This window comes from Syngnathus scovelli, chromosome 5, assembly GCF_024217435.2.
Source record: "Syngnathus scovelli strain Florida chromosome 5, RoL_Ssco_1.2, whole genome shotgun sequence".
NCBI classification, from domain to species: Eukaryota; Metazoa; Chordata; class Actinopteri; order Syngnathiformes; family Syngnathidae; genus Syngnathus; species Syngnathus scovelli.
The window spans coordinates 12,843,790-12,862,037 of record NC_090851.1 but is presented as its reverse complement, the minus strand read 5'-3'; the positions used below and the strand labels follow the sequence as shown (position 1 = coordinate 12,862,037).

The following is an 18,248-nucleotide window of genomic DNA, read 5'->3' as shown; positions in this document are numbered from 1 at the left end:
ACCGTTGATTAGTCCTCTCAAGGGCAACTTCAATTTGACACTGTTACAGTATATTGAAGCTATGCACAGACTGGCAATTGGATGCGATGTCAGGGGCCAGGAATGAATGATGTCTCGGGTTGTTAAACAGTCCCGTACCTTGCTCGGGAGCACTTCGACAGTCCCCATACAGCAAACTGGCATTTCTCCAGCCATCTCTATTTTATCTCCTGTTATTCCCATACAATGTTTCATTGCAGTAACTGATCTGACATCCACTGGATGGTTCCAAAGCGTTTACAGACAACTTTTGTCAGCAAAGGTCCAAAGATAGAGCAGATATTAAGCATATCATATGAATCAGTGATAAAAACAGATGTTAACGACACTTTACCAAAAGACAGAAGCGGTGCATTGAGATATCATTTGGCCAAGACAGACAGCAAAGTGTGTCAAGGCAGATTTGCATTAACGGGCAGCAGAAAAAGTACAGTACACAGTCATAAGTCACCTTTTAGGCCAATGAAAACAGCCTTATGCTGGTCATTCCTAGAATTCTGTATACGATACTCGGAGCCGGTGGAGCTGTGCCAAAGCTGACAGGAAGAGAATGTTGCACAGACTCACTGCCAAAAAGGACAAGTTAGAACGTTTTTGAAGGGTATACCTTCACATTATAGATAATGTGATGTTATCATACTGCTGTCTTTTTGACACTTTGAAAAAAAAAAATTGTTGTCTCTCTCTTATTAGTGGCAATAATTCTACGTGGAAAAACTTAAAATGCATTATTCATATGACTTTCACACCATAAACTGGAGTGAAGAAATTAGTATGTTAAGAAACAGACAATACTGCAGAAACAACACATTTCATCATTCTGTAAGTGTCTAATCAGATTGTTCTGATGTAAGGATCATAAGGTTACCTAACAGAATCATTACGCAGTCATCATTTTTTAATCATCTTACTCCATAATCAGGGTTTTCTGTATGCAGGCAATTGTTTCTTTTCTGTGACCATAGAGTGAATGAATGGTTGGAAGATTAATATAAATATTGATCTAAAAGGGTTTGAAAGGACTACGTGAGTGTAGAAAAGAAGGCATGAGTGGGGTTGTGTCCTCTCCAAGAAGGTCTTGGCATGACTCAGATGTCAGGTCTCAAATGACTGAATGGGTGGGTGTCAGCTTTTGTCAGATCAACTGCACGATTAGCGAGCATAAATACGAGGTCATCAGCAGGGCTTGTCCAAGTGTACCAAATGATAACAATAAAAATGGAAAACTAAAGTTTGAAAATGTGTCATAGGATTTATGAATTAATGAAGCTGAGAAACACCACCGTGACTATGAAAAACATGAATTTTCAGTGCCGCTTGTGGTCATAAGGACCTTCAACCTAAAATGTGCTACGACACACTATCAACCTAAAGCTATGAAGGAGTGCCACAAGTAAGCAATTAGGCAAAGTCATTAGAGACGTGAAAAACATTCTCAGCCTTTCAGGTGCTGAGCTCGGCAGTCAACTCATCTGCGGACATCTGTTTTAGGTTAGAGGTGCATGTTACATGATCCATATGTTGCCATACTTTCTGGGATGACATGCAACTTTTTCCATTGAGATGGGAACATATGTGGATTTTGACCTATTTATGTAATTGTTTTGTGACCAAACGTAATAACTAATTTTACAGCTGAGCGGTCTCAGACGGCAAGTCATTAACCAGCAGAAGAATAAGGCCAAAAAACTCAACAAGTGTGGGTGAAGAGGATACGGCAATGGACAACACCGTTAATGAGTTTTACTGGACCATTTTTGTGTAAAATTCATACCCTATCCAAAACAGGAACAGTACAGAGACCAGTCATTACCACGTCGGCCTTTCATTCGAGAGGCCCCGGCTTCAAATCGGGGCTGGCGTTTCCTGTGTGGGGCAAGTGCAGGGAGAACACTTGCAAGGGTTATGCCAGCTTCCTCTAACAATTCAAAAACATGTATAGCAGGTTAAATGAAGACCTTCAACTGTTGGTAAGTGTCGTCACGAGTGTGAATGTGTGTAAATCTATAGGTGTCGTGTGTCGGGTGTCAAACTCATTTTTGCCGCGGGCCGCATTGTAGTGGCCCCCGGGCCTTGAGTTTGACACCTGATATACGGCCTCTCGCCCAGGTTTTAGTTCCCCGGCTGCCTCAAAAAAAAAAAAAAAAAAAGAAAAAAAAAATTGTAGTGCCTCTCAAAGTCCTGTGCCCTTTGCATTTAGCTTTTTGGCCTACGTATATAGTAATTGATCCTGCAAGAAAATACAATATTTGAAGACTCTGACTAACTCATAATTTAGCTAGGTTTTGAATAATTTGGTTCTTAGCAGTAAATGTTCTTTTTAAAGTCTGTAATTGTACATAGAAAATGTATGTCAATATTATATGAGTTATATATACATATTAATACTGTGAAATAGTTCCTTTCCAGGGAAATGATCATCACAGAGCTTGCCTAATAATACAAGCTGGGCAACGGCGAGCACCAGCAGCAAATGCTGTGAAACTCAATCTTGCTTCTCTTTATTCGAGGTGTTTGTTGATTGCATCCACTTGTTATAAATAGAATGAAAGTAAAGTAAGAGCTCTCTTTCTCCTCTCAAGGGTCCTCCTTGAAGTTGGTGCAAAATAAAACAGCTGTTGAGCTTGTCCTATGCTGTCTTCAGACTTCAGAGTTTATTCTTAGCTTTTTTTTTGCTTTCTTTACCCTCTCTTCTCTGTATATGTGTTATACTTATCTACTTCTGGACAATGTTTTGGATAGCATAGAACAGATGGAAAGCTTAGTTTGACAAGACTAGACTAAAGAGCACAAGGAGCAGCCTGTCTTATCAAATGATGTATAGAAGCCACGGGAATTTGCTGATTGCTATCTTACAGCTCCATGTCACTCAAGAAGTTACTCAAGTTCATTACATCTGAATATCTGAATGTGTACTCTGTGTCAACAGTTGTAATGGAACATGAGATTGTTTTTATTGTAATCATTTGGTTGAGTACCTGCCACTTGAGTGTACCAAATGTGAAATTAAACAATCAAGCCAATTTCCAATGTCAAGTCAATTGTTTTGCCAAAGCAATGGTTCAATTTGCCAGTTGTGTCCGTGTAATCTTGACGCACAGGGGTGGCCCGGACATCTCCTGCTGTACACGGAGATTCAGAGTCTCCGGAAACCACAAGAAAAATAGTCGCTTGATTTGTTGCCTGTCGCGTTACTTCCTAGAGGGAATGGAAAAGACACTAAATATAGCAATAGTCGATGAGTTGGCAACAGGCTTCAAAACCCATACTCAGTATTTACAACCAGAGAGTAAGCTCTGTCTTTATTATTATTTTTTTTTAATGAAGTTTGATTTTCACTATGTATAGTAATTGTTTTATGGGAGGGGAAAAGGGCTTTCAGTCAAGAGGTCAAATAATAAACAGTCGCAAAAATCATTGCTGGTTGAAAAGTAATGCACCAGAGGGTTTATGGTGTCTTCGATGATCCCACAGTGTGTTTAAAATGGGATTAGTGGTTGTTTCACAGACCACAGCTTGTTTTAACAAGTCAAGTATTTAATCTCTACTTCCTTCCATCTAACACGCGCCTTACTTGTGGCTGACACTTGAGCCCAGAAACATTTTGGAGCTATACAAATATTGTCATTGTCATCGTAAGTAACCATACTGAACTAAAACAACAACCAAGAAAAAATATGTTCTAACCTCTGCACTGTCTGGCAGTTGGTACATATGAAGCCCTTGAGGTCACTCAAGGGTCAATTCTTGGCCCCCTTTTATTCAGCCTGTATATGCTACCCTTTGGAACACTAACATTGACTCTTATGGTTATGTGGATGAAATTGAGTAGTCTTCAAAAGACAACAATTCATTTGGGCTGTATTATCATTGCCGAAAACCAACAACTAGATGAACCAACATTTTATTCAACCAACCCAAGACAATACTGAGGTAAGTGATTTGGGGAATTGAAAAAAGTTGCGGCCCATTCAGAACTTCAGCAATTCTGCTGTTCTACTGGATACATTTATTTTATTTTTTTAAAAAAAGCTTATGATACACATATAAACCCAGTAAGGCTGTGAAGTCTGAAGACTTGGTTCAAATAGTGGAGCCTGGAGTTTAAAGCCGACATGGTTACACAGCATTTAGATGTTATGCTGACTGAATTCGTATACACGACCAAGAGAAATGATATCAAACCCATGCACTAATGTTTTGAAGTTAAAAATGTTTTATTTTTTACCTTCATGCATATGATTGAGCTCTCCCATTTACAATATAGTAGTAATATTTTTCAGCCAATTTACATTTTCCCCTTTGCTGTTCCCAACATATTTCCTTGCAGTCATGACAAAGAAAACATAGTAACCAGTAGTCATTTTTAGATCAGCTTTTATTCTCGCAGAAGCTCACCCCATGGGGATTTACATTAATCGATTACAAAGTAGGACCTTGCCAAGCGGCAAGAGAGAACAGCCTTCACAAAGGTTCAGTATACATGCATAATAGTATAAAACCACATACAGACAAGGAGGGAGAAATAAAATGGAGCATTTTTTTTAAATTATAAAACTAAAACCAGTCAAGGATGTTAATGGGCAACTTTTGGAGAATTAAAAACATTGGAAATAAAATATGACTACCCCAAAAGGTATCAAATAAATGCCACGCAACTACTCCACTAGTAAGGCACAGTTTTCCATCTGTAATGTCTGAATATCTGAAGTTGCATGTAGTGCTTGGGTAGCAGTGTTCGTTGTGATAACAATTCCGACGTGACACACTGGCTGAATAGTGCAGGCCAATCAAAAGGCCAATCTGAACAAAGTGATAACAGGTCTACATTCTTTTTTTTTTTCAGCAAAATCCTGGGTAAATTTTACTCCTTGTTCACTTGAGATACAAATACACGTTTGTGTTGTTCCTCTAAAACTAACAACGCATGGCAATCCACTTTTGATATAAAAATAACAAGAGTCAATGTACAAATTATGATTAAGCTGTACAAGAGTATAATACATTTAGAACTCACATTTATTCAAAAAGATGCATGCAATAAGTTCTGCTTTGATTCCACAAGTCTTTGGAAAACAGATTTTGACCATCTGACAATTTGTTTTAATTGGCATTCAGAAACAAGCGTTGAGCTCGAGCCCACTAAACGAGATGGTCCGTATACACACGTTCAACAGCATCAATCAAATCGGAGGGGCAAAGCAGTTTCCAGTGATATTTACGTGAAGGCTAGTTTAGGTTGTGCCTTATACAAGAAAATGTTTGGAGGCTCACAATACAATGCCTGAAGGCTAATCAGTTAAAAGCAAAACAAAATGCACATTCTCTCAGAACAGGTTACATAACAGATGTCAGAATTTATTTTAAATAGTGTTTCCATTGATCACATATGCGTGTAGTCTTTAAAATGGAATATTTTCTTACATTGCACAACCAGTAGCTGTGACATGCTGGGGTGGGACAATCTTGGAGGGATGGGGGGGTTCCCCTCATTGTCACAGCATTGTCGAAAAGAATACAATGGAAAGTTTTTAACTGGCTTGCCTCTGTTGACAGTCCTGCTTGAGGTGTTTGTATTCACATTATGGGCATGTTCACATACAATAACTGATTGTGCGTGATTAAAAAACAACAGTTGACAGTTGAGTTTATTTTCAAATCAGTGTACCTTTCTGTTTTATACGGGCATGGCTACAATGCAACACATTGAAACATTGATAAGTTGCTCACAAGATGTGCAATCATGCAAACATACATGAACTGGTTCGGGGCATTGATGCAAATACAAGTGTAGTCAATACCACAACTTAACTGTGCTGAATGGGAGTAATTAAAAAAATATTGCCTTTTGCCGTTGTTTCTGAAGTGACAATTTGGACTGTATGTTTCAAGTAAAACAATGTGCACAAGCCTGTCGAATTGCAACACATCAGCTATAAGGGACTTGCTAACTAGTTTCTCCAGTTGGACTGAACATTTGTGCAGAGCGCCAAAAAGTGTTGCATGCGCGTTTTAGTCAAGGGACCACATTTGCATCCAAAAACAAACAATATACTTTTGCTAGTGTGATAAAATATATTTTTATAAATCTGTACATAACAAAAATCCACAAAACAAAACAATTTATAAACTCCATACTTCTTTCTTTTCCAAATGGAAATGATTTTTAAAGGCTGTGCTCCTTCTGTCCATTGCAGAGATGTGTGATTAGCTGACAACAAGGCTCAGTAATTGGTTGTTTTTAATGAATAACATTATATGCTACACTGGTTAATGGGTAACTATCATACACAAGCTAAGTTGACATTTCGTACTGTTTGATTGTAGAAGGAAGCTGATATTAAAGACGGGTACTAGGGGTTTCCAATTTTAGGCTGTTCAGTATGTGATACAAAATCACATATTCTGTCCAGATTCCATTAACACTGTTAAACCTCAGCTGCTTAATGGCCATCGGCAAACCCCGTCGAGCAGACAAGCTTGTCTGCCTCCCGTCACGGCCCATTTCTTTGCCTTAATGGCCCTTCAGCAGCTGGTGGTGTCCAGTAGCTGCTTGGATACGGCAAGTTCTTCGTTGTCTTCGGTGGGCCTCTCTTCTACAGGCTTGCTTTGCTTGCGTTTGACCTTGTACACATCCCACTTTTCCGGCAAAAGATCGTTGTCGAAAGCCAATGTCATCAGCCAAGACACTACCATGATGGTGACCAGCGAGACGAGCATGATCACAGTACGAAAGGGGAAGAACTGAGTAAGCTTGCCTTCAGCATCCAGCCGGCAGTTGGGGAAGCGGATGATGGGCGGCAGGCCGACGAGGGGCTCGCCGCTCAGGATTCTCATGATGATTCCCAGAAGGAAGCCCACAATGGCCCCGTAACCATTTGACGCCTTGAAGAAGAGCACGCAGACCAGCTGAGGGAACATGATGGTGTAGGACATGTCTACGCCCACCAGCCAGAAGACCAGCACACTGCTGTCCAAGAAGGTGAGGCCAGTGCCAGCCAGACCGACAACCACCACCGAGATCCGGATCACCCACTGCATCTCGCGGTCCGATGCCTGGGAAGAGACAGACAAAGTGCATTTCAAAACGTGCTTTTGAATGAAGGAACATCTAGTGTTGTCTTGAGGCCATGACAAAGCAACATAGTTTGTCCCGGGCAGACAATTTCGGTCCTCGAGGGCGGGTGTCCTGCAAGTTTTCTATGTCTCCCTGTTGCAACACACCTGATTCCTGAATAAATTATCAGGATTGTTATCCAGCTTCTGCAGACCTTGCTAATGATCTGACCATTTGAATGTATGTCATTACTGCTAACATTCTTTAAAGCTACTCATACAATATGTAGCAATGACGTGTTTCAACTAAGTGCAGTCTGCCCAACTAAGTTGACAAAAACAGTTGATAAGCAGCAAAATGCACTACGTACACATAATTGCATAGAGGGCTAGCTGATAATCAGTTCCAATACCTAAAACCACAAGTAATTCCATTTTTATCTCTGAGCACACGCTGTTGACACGCACCTGCTTCCGGATGATGTTCTTGTAGATATTGGAGGAGAATAGTGACGCAGAGGACAGCAGGGCTGAGTCCATGGAGGACATGACAGCGGCGGCTACAGCTCCGATCCCAATGATAGACACGTACATGGGCGTGAGGTATTGCAGGGAGATGGGGAGGATGGAACCTGCTTCGCCACGCTCATATGGAGTTGGCAGTCCATAGATTGTCGAGTTCCAATCTACCGAATGATTATATAAAGAGAGTCGATCAAAAATGAGGAAGCACTATAAAGAGCAAAAGGCCCTGAATGTCTTTACACCATGAGTCCAATTAAGAGTTGAATGTACCAGTCGATGCAGCCACAGCTCCCACCAGCACAGAGGGGATACCCAGCACCAGGCAGAAGGCAGCAGAGGCAAAGCAGGTCATTTGAGCCTGGGTGTAAGATGAGGCCGACAGGATCCTCTGGTAGAACGCTTGGTAGGCCAAACCTCCGAGAGCCTGTCACAAACACGACCAGCACGAGATTTTACCGTTTTTCACATCTAAGGAAATTAACAGCTGGCATCAAATCAATTCCAAGATCCTTTTGTGGCAAGAAATCTCAAATCCAGTAGATCGTGTCGCAGGAGATATGTATTTTTACTGTCCGGTGTATTTTTATAAAGCGATCCCTGACTCACCAGCAGCATGAAGTCGTCAAACCACTTGCCGGCTCGATCGAGGTCCACCGTGCCAACCCAGGGAGCCTGGAAGGTCTGGTTGTAGGCCGTCAGCGAGATGTCCACAGAGTGAGGGTTGGTCAACAGGAAAGGGACGCACACCCACTGTGTACACAACCACAAAGCTAAGCTGATTTCATTATGCACTCAGTGGAGGAAGTCTGACTGGAAACTAGAAATCCAAACCAAGTTTCTCTAGGCCCATACCATGAGTGGCGTTGCAGTATGTTTCACTATAACTGTCAAAGAAATATGGCTGCTGAACTTTCCCAAATCAGGAGTTATTTTAGAAAAATCTAAAGGCGTTCAAATTTAATGTAACAACTTTACCACGCGCATCTGCTCGCAATGGTCACAAGTTTCCAGGAAAGAAACTAAATATAGCTTGCGGGGGGGCTGGTCCATGAGCTCCAGTTACGAACCAGAACCTTTTTCAGTTCAAACGTTATTTGGGCTAATTAAAAATGCGGGCCACATGTGCAGAACTGCTACGGCGAGCAGTAAATAGCAGCTAAGCGCTACTGTGACAGCTGTTCCTAGATGGCTACATTCTAAAAGACAGCAGTTAAAATAGGCTATCACAAAACGTCGGCATATTTACTGTACCACATAGTCCCTCACTGAAGATCCTTATACAAATGGAAAGTCTGTCACTCTTTTAATACAAATATTCTGCTGTCAAGTCAATACTCCCGTAATACTCCCGTGGTTAATGCCTAATATCATTTGAAAGCGATTTGACTCAATTAAGAGCAAGTCATGGCAAAGAATTGCTGAAATAACTGATCTTGCCCTTGATTTCCTTGTGGAAGAAAAAAAGCCTCCTCCCATACCAATGCATGCATCAGCGGTGCTTCTCGCCGCATATTTGGTCATTGTTTAGCTCTCACTATTTCTTTCTGTTTACTTCAATTTGCAAACGAAAGAAAAGTTGCTTGGAGGTCGCAGCCCCTTCTATTTATCAGTCCAGCCCCCGTTTCACCCCCGGAGAGAAAATAGTCCTGGAGCCGTCTCTGCATTTACATACCAGGCTGATAAAGATGAGAATGAGCTGGATCACATCTGTGTAAGCTACAGAGTAAAGCCCTCCCAGGAGCGTGTAGGCAATGGCAACGACGGCAGAGATGACAATGGAGTAGCCGTAAGAAAGGTCAAGGATCACAGTCATAGTTCCACCTGGAACAAAACAGCATTGTGATGAACACCAGGCAAGCAGGTTCATGGTGCAACATACATTCATCACTGGAGACACATGCAACATATTTTTGTGATGGGATTAAATTATTATTAATGTTCTAAACCCCTCTTTTGCTTTTAAATTGTTCTCTCCTTCTCACAGACATACAGACATACATATACATGCATCCACTTTTGACAAGCCATGTATTACATATTTATTTGGTCTTATTTAATTCATATCCTGAAAAGAACAATCACATATTACAATTGCCTAGCATAGCATTATATTAAACATCTCAAAAACAAATCCTACTGCAACAGGTGGACATAAAGCAATGATATTAAAAACAGAACCAGAAGACCAGAAGCAGCCTATTGATTGTGACTCCATAACCCTCAATAGACACTGATCATTAAAAAAAAAAAAAAAATCAAAAAACAAAGTTTACGAAAGTAAGGAAATAACAGCATGTGTAAAGAATGAGTAAATGTCAATAAGTGAATTTAAAAACAAGAAAAGAAAATCTTGTTACTCAAACAAGGCAAGCAAAACGTCACTACCTTTACTGTCTCTTCTCCCACCTTGCCAGGGTCCCCCCAGCCGCAGCCTGCAGCCACACCACAACAATGTCCTTAAACAGAGAAGTGTCAGATCTGCACCATCTATCGCTACTTACCACCCTCTGCCTTACCGTGCCCATCCCACTTTTGTAAAAAACAATTTCTCACTTCTTGGTGTATGATGTTTATTTGACTGCCACGTCGTTTACCCTCTTCCCATTTAATGCATTAGTAATACTAGTCTTAACGTACCTACGGGACCCCTTACCAACTAACCTTTACGTAACTTTGATTGCAGTTCACACTCGGCGCTTAAATGCCAAAATGTTCAAGGTGGGGTCAGTGCAAGTCACTCTGTACTCCACATTCACATGTGTTGAGTGGCAGAAAATGAAACTCCAAAACGCCACAGCCACCTCTATTTATTCAAAAAATATATATATTTCCCGTCTCAATGACGTCGCTATTTGATTTAATCCAAGTATTAGGTGGTAAGACATATGCCAAAAGATGGAACAAAAGGTCCAATAGTTTGTTTTTAGATGCCTTTTAGACAATCTTTTTCTTCCCGAAAGAATATTTTTCACTTCAAGGAAAGGCCCGTCTGTATTTTATAGAAGTGAATGTCATGATGCATTATTTTGTATTACTGGCAGTAGTAGTCAGCTCTTGAATTTATATTCAAGAAGGAAAGTGAAGCTATATACTGATGCCACATGTCAACTCAATCTCTTTGGATAAGTTCTCATCACGCAAGTCCTTTTATTACCGAAGCCAAGGCTGGCCACGGCGTAACATTGACTGAATTGTCAAGCATTCTTGGTTGGTATGCTTTACAGTTTTCGTGGCATCCCCCTTGTGTGTTGAGCTGTGCCCTTTAGCGTGGCGCTAAATTTAGGATAAAAAAAGATGGTGGAATGAGAATCAGGGGGCCCTTTGGCTCCATAGGTTAGGCCAGAGAAAAAGGGTTGCTTAAATACACCCATGTTGTTTTTAGATCCTCTGCCGACCCAGGGACACACTAAGTGGGGCAAGAAACACGCACACATACAAGGACACACACCACTTTTAAACGTGGCCGATACCAATTTCCTTCCCTGTGGAAATGTGACCGTGGCTGTAGATATTGGATGACGACTGACAGCATATGTTTTCTTAAAAGCAAAATTCTTCCTTACACTGAACTGCTGCCCAATAAGGAGATGCATGATGCTTGGTGTAAATGGTTCAATTTTGCCTAACTACATTTTTTTGATTTACTCTCCCATTGGTGCTTTTTTTGTTGTGATTTTGTTTTTAAATTTTTTGCTGACAAACTTCTGTTCTGTTCATAGCGGTCATCCAAATGTCAGAAGGTTTTATTGAGGAGTGAGGTGTCTACCCAGAGATGAAATTGGTTTAATTACTTTGGAAATATGTCTCAAGAACATTCCTTTTGTGGAGTGTCAGTGAACAGTTTACAGCGCTTCCATGGTGACTCAAACACAGATTTTACATGTATAAACATTACGCACACACACGCGCGCACGCACACACACACGCACACGCACACACACACACACACACACACACACACACACACACACACACACACACACACACACACACACACACACACACACACACACACACACACACACACACACACACACACACACACACACACACACACACACACACACACACACACACGAAGCTATGTAAAGGCATATCATTTGCATTGAAGCAATCAGTCAAATAAAAACGTTTTTCATGATACAAACAAACTGGTTTGAATAATTGATCACCTTTCACAATCAACAGGCTGCTCGATGATTAACCCCCTTTTTAGAATACCACTGGAAAAGAAGACAGCGTTAAAACACACACGCAAAAACATGAAATACACACTCATAAGCACATTTGCACGGCACATCATTGCACTTACATCCACACCCACATAGACACACACAGCAACGTAAAGCATACAGAAATGCCAGCAGGAATTACAGTGCAAAATATTGTTTCAAAGAAACAATGTAATATTTCCCAAAAATCCTAGCACCGCTACTGAAGTTGTACTAAAATGCATTTGCCAATGCTGACCCTAAAAAGTTTGGGATCACTCACAAAAATAACTGATCAGTTCATGAATATAAAGGATCAGCTTGGACAATTTAGAGCAATATAGTCAAACATTTATGCACCCTTCCATGCATCCTGGGGTCATTTCATGTTTGACAACACACCATAAAATCCTGTGCATAATAGGCACGCCCCCAAAAAATTATTCCCAAAATGAGGGTATTATACACGGGCGTTAATATGACACCTTGTTTAGACGTTTACCAGTGCATAGACAGTACCTAGGCCCGGTGGCTACCAAAAATCATGCTATTCATCACACGATAAGAAGGCCAACTTCAAAATAAACTTTACCCAACAAAATACATGGACATCAATGCCAAAGTACGCTTTCATTTTGAAGTTGTTTTCGACAGCGTGTTGCAGCATTTTTCAGGCATTGCATCACAAACTTGCTACTGTAAAAAAATCAAATAAAATGTTAGTTGAACACAGTTTAATTGTGTGCAACTGTTAAATGTTAAAATCAAGAACAAAGCAATCAGTTTTCTGTCTCCGCACACACTCCTGCTGTTTTCTTCAAAACAGGAAAAGTGCGAGTGGAGGAATTTGATCCGAACAGAGAAAAAGAAGACAACTTTAAACCATCATGTCATATAACGTAAAGTGAGACTGTTATGTGAGCATTAAAAAACATACAGTTACGGATACCAGCTATAATAAGGCTACAGTACATATTATACATAGGTACAGAGAAAAAAAAGTTTTAAGATTGATTTTGGGGGTGTGGATTATACACAGGTTTGTATTGTACTTGACAGTGATGTTTAAATATGGTCACCACCTACAAAGCAGCTGGCAGAATAGCAGTAACAAAGCAGTCCGGACCATCACATCCGATTATCAGTCTTCAGTTAGTTCCGTTGTTGCTGTACATAACTGTCATTTTGAAATGGCTTTCCCTGTTACTAATTTTATTGGGAAGGATTCACATCGGTGTTTTGTGGGTAGCATTTAATCAGAGTCCTGGCCAAAATTATTTGCCAAGATAATGTGCAAAGTTCTTCCATTATAAAAGTGCTTTTCTTTTATAAATATCGGCTTTTTTAAATGATCCCAAACTTTTGCCAAATAATGAGATTAGTGTTAACATGCGTGTTGTGTTGTTTATGAATTTGGGTGTCTTAGCATTCTCATTAGACTCCAAGAGCATGTACAAAAGCCATGCCCTTATAATTGAGTAGCTGTCCTTGACTTATTTTGGGTACGTCTGTCAGCTGAGGGATCCCGGCCCCTCACCACCCACCAGTGGAAGGACTTCACAAGTTAACATACATGTGTAAATTCTCATAATTTAGTCTGGAGGGCATAGTTTCAACAAGTGCAGGAATAAGCACTCAGGGATCCATCATGGACATTTGACTCCCACTACATCAATGGTATGACCTAATTCAATACGGATTTTACCACAGTAGTTCTATGTATACTACTGACAATAATCATTCGGTCCAGTTGTTGTTTTTCTAGTGCACTATTCGTTGTGTGCTTGGATTTGTTTATGCCTGCACGGCACATGTCCACATAATTACTTCACACATGCACTTCTACAGTATGAAGGAACTCACCCAGGCTGACAAGTGTGCGTGCCACCCACAGAACATCAGCGATCAGTGCAGGGAGGATCAGAGCATTGCTCATAAAGTTCCCATACTTCTTCTGGAAAGGATCCATCATTGTCACATACTTGTTCTCTCTCATGGGCTTTGCAAAGAAAAAGCCACCTGGAATAGAACGGAAAGCATTGGTGCGAAATAAAGCTGTTAGTGCAACAGAAAGAGCTTAGAATTTTCTCAGAGGAACGCAAAAATAGAAATTGCCAAAGAGGGGGTTCAGAAGAATGATGACAGTACGTGAGGATGTTAAGGAAAACAAGTGTTCTCTTTAGATCAGGGGTCACCCACGTGGTAGGCCTCAAGGATCACATAGTAGGACATGGGCCTGTTCCCAAAATAACTCACCAGTGATTTTCTTGTACAGGCAATAAGATTGCACTATACATTGACAGAGATGTATTAGTGACACAGTATTTTTCTATTTCCGAATTATGTCGATAACGTGACAAGTGTCTTCTCATAACTTCATATCAGTTATTAGTCATAGCAAAAAGATTTGTTGTTTCAAATGTGTGTCAGCCCTCTGCACTAATCAGAGGCCAAGAAGTAGCATTCGGTTTCAAAAAGGTTGGAGACCTTTTCAAGATAAGAAAATACTATCAGCTGAACACAGAAGGTTCAAAGTAGCCAATAGCGGTCAAGAACAGCACATGGCACCTCTTATTTCCCGATTTCACATAACGTTCACATTGTGTCAGCTATTGTGACATTGTCCCAGCAGGTCACGTCACCTGTTGCAAATGTTTATGTGCATGTGTATCTCTCAGCGATTAGAGGTCTCTTTGGTTCAAGTCATCACTTTGCACCTGTTGCCTCATATTACCACCCGAAACTGATTTCTCCTGGTCCTATTTTTAAACAGAGCGACACTTTTATAGTTTGGTGCAGTCAGATGGCCGATGGTGGAAAAATTGAGGCTCTATCAGAACTCAACAGCACTTATTAGTATAAATAAAAAACAACAACATCGTTAGTTTTTTTCCCTCAAAACGCGATATGAGATTGTTTGTGTTGATTTGCTGAGAATTTTTATCATCTTGCAACATGTTATGAAATGCTTAGAAATCACCCCCCCTCCCTCTCTTAAAAACGTGCAGCATAAGTTCCATTTACATAGGGGAGGCATTGTTGCATAACGCACAGAAGGACGCACTCCATTTAGCATCTAATTTTACTGGCATTTCCTGCTGCTTGCTGCTATTAATTTCAAATCTTCTACACTTGTGTGCAAGTGCGCCGTTTATCATCGGGCCTAGCTAAGAAGACATTTGTCACAAAGGAGAGAACTTTTTAATTTGTGACTTCAGCATAAACAAGTTCTACTCACCCAAGAAAAATGTGACAACATAAGGCACTGGCATGAGAGCCCACACCGCTCCCAATGTTGGATTGTATGTGGCTTCCGCTATACCCAAGATAAAACCTCCTCCTACCCACGTGGCTGCAAAGACAGTTTTTATTTTTTTAAATATCTGTCATTTGTTGTCTTCCCACAGATAAACCAGCAACTTTTTATTACCTGTCAGAGTGAAGACGCCCACGAGCAAGTTAATATTCCGTCCAGCAAGTAGTGTGATCTCCATTCCATCTCCTTTGCATTTTTTCTCCTCCTTCCTGGAACGCATGGAAGCCCAAATGCCTGTTCCCAGGATCAGCAGGTAGAAGGCTGCCATCACCACCAGACCCGGCACGTTTAAAGTCATGGTTAACTATTGCCTCTGTTGAACAGGAAAGACGTATAAATATCGGCCGCGTACACAAAACAAAGACAAATTGCACGTGTCCACTCAAACAACATTACATTTCTAAATATTTGTCTTAGCCTGGTACAAAATGTGATAGGTGAGAAATTATGGGGTCTGGTTAACATAACATTTTAGCACATCCTTGAAATAATTCACATCGAATAGTTTTCTTTGAAAGAGCGGACGAGGAAATGCAACAGCAGAAAGATTAAAAATGGGCTGGAAATACAAGAGAGTTAAAGGTCGTCTCACAATACCGTACTTCACAAAACGATGGACAAACAACTTGAGTGATCTAGCAGAGTACCTTGGAAAACAAAGTATTTTTTAAAACATCTCTACTTTAGGACACAGGAGAAAAAAAAGACAGAGCCCCTGTTCAGTACAAGAAAAAATGCATTGTAAGACCAGAGTCAAATTACAACTGCCTAAAGAATGTATGGACATTAACTTGCAAATGAGTACAGGGTAGAAAGGAAATGTTTGTCAAGGCAAGGGAATAAAAAATAGAAGCCAAGAGGAATGTGTACTATGTGTGTATGTATACGTGTACGCGTGTCTGTGTGTGTAATTTTGTGGAAGGTATAGAAGGAATGGCTGAAGGACCGGGAAAGTTGCCAAAGTCAACAAAAACTCACTTATATGGCTCATGTGATCTACAAGTGTGTGCACTGCAGTGCGCGGCTTTTTATCACAGCACACATTGCAGAATTCAAAACGTCGGGCGGAAACCTCCAACATTTGTTTAATTTGATAGTATATAGTAATATTGGTCAGCCCCTCACATGGGTGCGTTATGCGTACAAAATGATTACCCAATCTAAAGTGATGTAAATGGCTTGCGCTTTGTGATTTTTTTTTGGGGGGTCCCTTTGAAAAGTGATGGTTTGGGAGATGCGAGAATTCTACTCGATGCCAAAGTGTGTCTATTTTGTAAAGAGGGAGTCAGTGCACTATGTTCATAAGGGAAAAGGAGACGAAAACGATTTTATAGCTCAATTATTATTATTATTATTTTTAAGATCCAGACAACAGAGGTACACAGTGGAAACAGCGTTGTGCAAGTTTTTTTTTTTTTACTGTACATGGTTGCCACTTCTAAATCTCAACTGCATAAAGCACAGTAAAAACAACTTATGTCTGGCGTGTCCAAGAGCAGTGCTAGTGTGTATATATACAGTAGGGGTGGGGAAGGAGAATTCCCTTAGGATGCTGTCATTTTTCACTTGCTTCTAAAACACACAGCCCACAGCAGGTCTAGATGACTCAATCATCCTTCTGTCAGCCACTGTGTGCACAGCTAATACACCAGAATCAATCATTACTACATTAAAGGTTGTCTAAGTTGCCCAAATTCATTTATACTAGTTGAGGAATTAAAATGGAAGAAGAAACAACCCTGATAGAGAAAACGTTGTAGAGCGTCTTGTTTACTAACATGTGGTAACTGCCTGAAAGTTTTCAGAAGTTGAATCTTAATATTGAAAATGATGTTTGCATTAGTGGTTTTCTCAATTCAGACAAGTGCACATTTAGTTGTTTGTAGATGGCTGGTTATTTTGGGGAGTCTCCTACTTGACTGTATGCAAGATATTTCACATTGGGGTGATGTCTGGATTCCTTCATAGCGACTGGACTGATTTTGAAGTTGGGGGAGGGGGGGCTCCTCTTATATCTCCCCCCTTACACACTCTTATGATTGTCTATCGTCTGCCATTTCTCAGTGAGACTGGATTTACTTGTTACAGTCCGCTTAAAATACTCTGGATTCCTTCATAGGGACTGGACTGATTTTGAAGTTGGGGGAGGAGGGCTCCTCTTATATCTCCTCCCTTACACACTTTTAACACACTGTGATTGTGTATCGTCTGCCATTTCTCAGTGAGACTGGATTTACTTGTTACAGTCCTCTTAAAATACAATACAGAAAAGTATTGCCTGAATTATCTAAAGTGATTCAGTTACATTTCATTTTCCGTCCCATACACTCCTGCATCTTTAGCTTGTGTATAGACATTTAAGTCTGGATTCAATTTAAGTTGGATAACTGTAATTTTTGTATCCTCGAGCCAATCGTGAATACGTCTGAAAGCATGCCAAGTTAATCTTGAACCCACATGTGCTGGAGACAACAGTCAAGCTCCAAAACTGGGGTCAATGAACTGGAAAAGAAAGTATGAATTTGGGACATTAATCATGCCCCCTTGTCAGTGTAATAATCCATGCATAAAATCAATCAAATAAAATGGATCTGGTTTGACACTGGGATGCAGGACTGTCTTTAACCACCAATTGGAAATAGTTTCCAAGTGTTTCATTGACATGAAGGGCAAGGTCAAAGTGTGTTAGCATGTGTTGCTGCAAAAGCTGGCACTATTTGTTTGCCAAGGTCTTACTTGAAAATGTAGCTTCTTATGGTTTCTACATAATATTTAGTCTCGGTGAGTATGTTTGTTGAATAAAATTATAAGCCAAGGAACCCTGGCTGTCAGGTGGCTGAGATATTGGCAATCGTTTCTTTCTCCCCCTTTTTTTTTTTTTTTACCATGATGGTGCGTTGTAAACCACACATCTAGAGAAAAACAACAACAACACCTCAGACATTCATTGTTAATGTTTGTAAAATCCCAAGGTCTATATTTTTTCTGAATGTCAGCTAGTGGAAATATGATTGATTTGGTGTAAATATAAAAACAGTGGCCTACTCATCTTTGGGCCAACTTTTTTTCTTTTCACTTATGCAGTTGGACATACAGTAAAC

At 40.4% G+C, this 18,248-nt stretch overlaps 1 protein-coding gene across 2 annotated transcripts in view; it reads right to left on the bottom strand.

The window, feature by feature from the left end:
* Window positions 1–4,399: 4,399 nt before the first annotated feature.
* The window catches only part of LOC125968756 (high affinity choline transporter 1), an 18,571-nt gene continuing 4,722 nt past the window's right edge, over window positions 4,400–18,248 (bottom strand). The window contains exons 3-10 of one of the 2 annotated variants that reach the window (XM_049720138.1): window positions 15,262–15,460; window positions 15,070–15,183; window positions 13,695–13,850; window positions 9,293–9,441; window positions 8,227–8,370; window positions 7,891–8,044; window positions 7,564–7,781; window positions 4,400–7,095 (exon numbers count right to left, since the gene is read on the bottom strand). In XM_049720138.1, coding sequence (XP_049576095.1) covers window positions 6,565–7,095; window positions 7,564–7,781; window positions 7,891–8,044; window positions 8,227–8,370; window positions 9,293–9,441; window positions 13,695–13,850; window positions 15,070–15,183; window positions 15,262–15,445 — 1,650 coding nt within the window. In that variant the 5' untranslated portion in view covers window positions 15,446–15,460 and the 3' untranslated portion in view covers window positions 4,400–6,564. Of the gene's footprint in view, window positions 7,096–7,563; window positions 7,782–7,890; window positions 8,045–8,226; window positions 8,371–9,292; window positions 9,442–10,005; window positions 10,053–11,792; window positions 11,819–13,694; window positions 13,851–15,069; window positions 15,184–15,261; window positions 15,461–18,248 lie in introns of those variants that run through there. The other variant, XM_049720139.2, reaches the window with a different exon arrangement.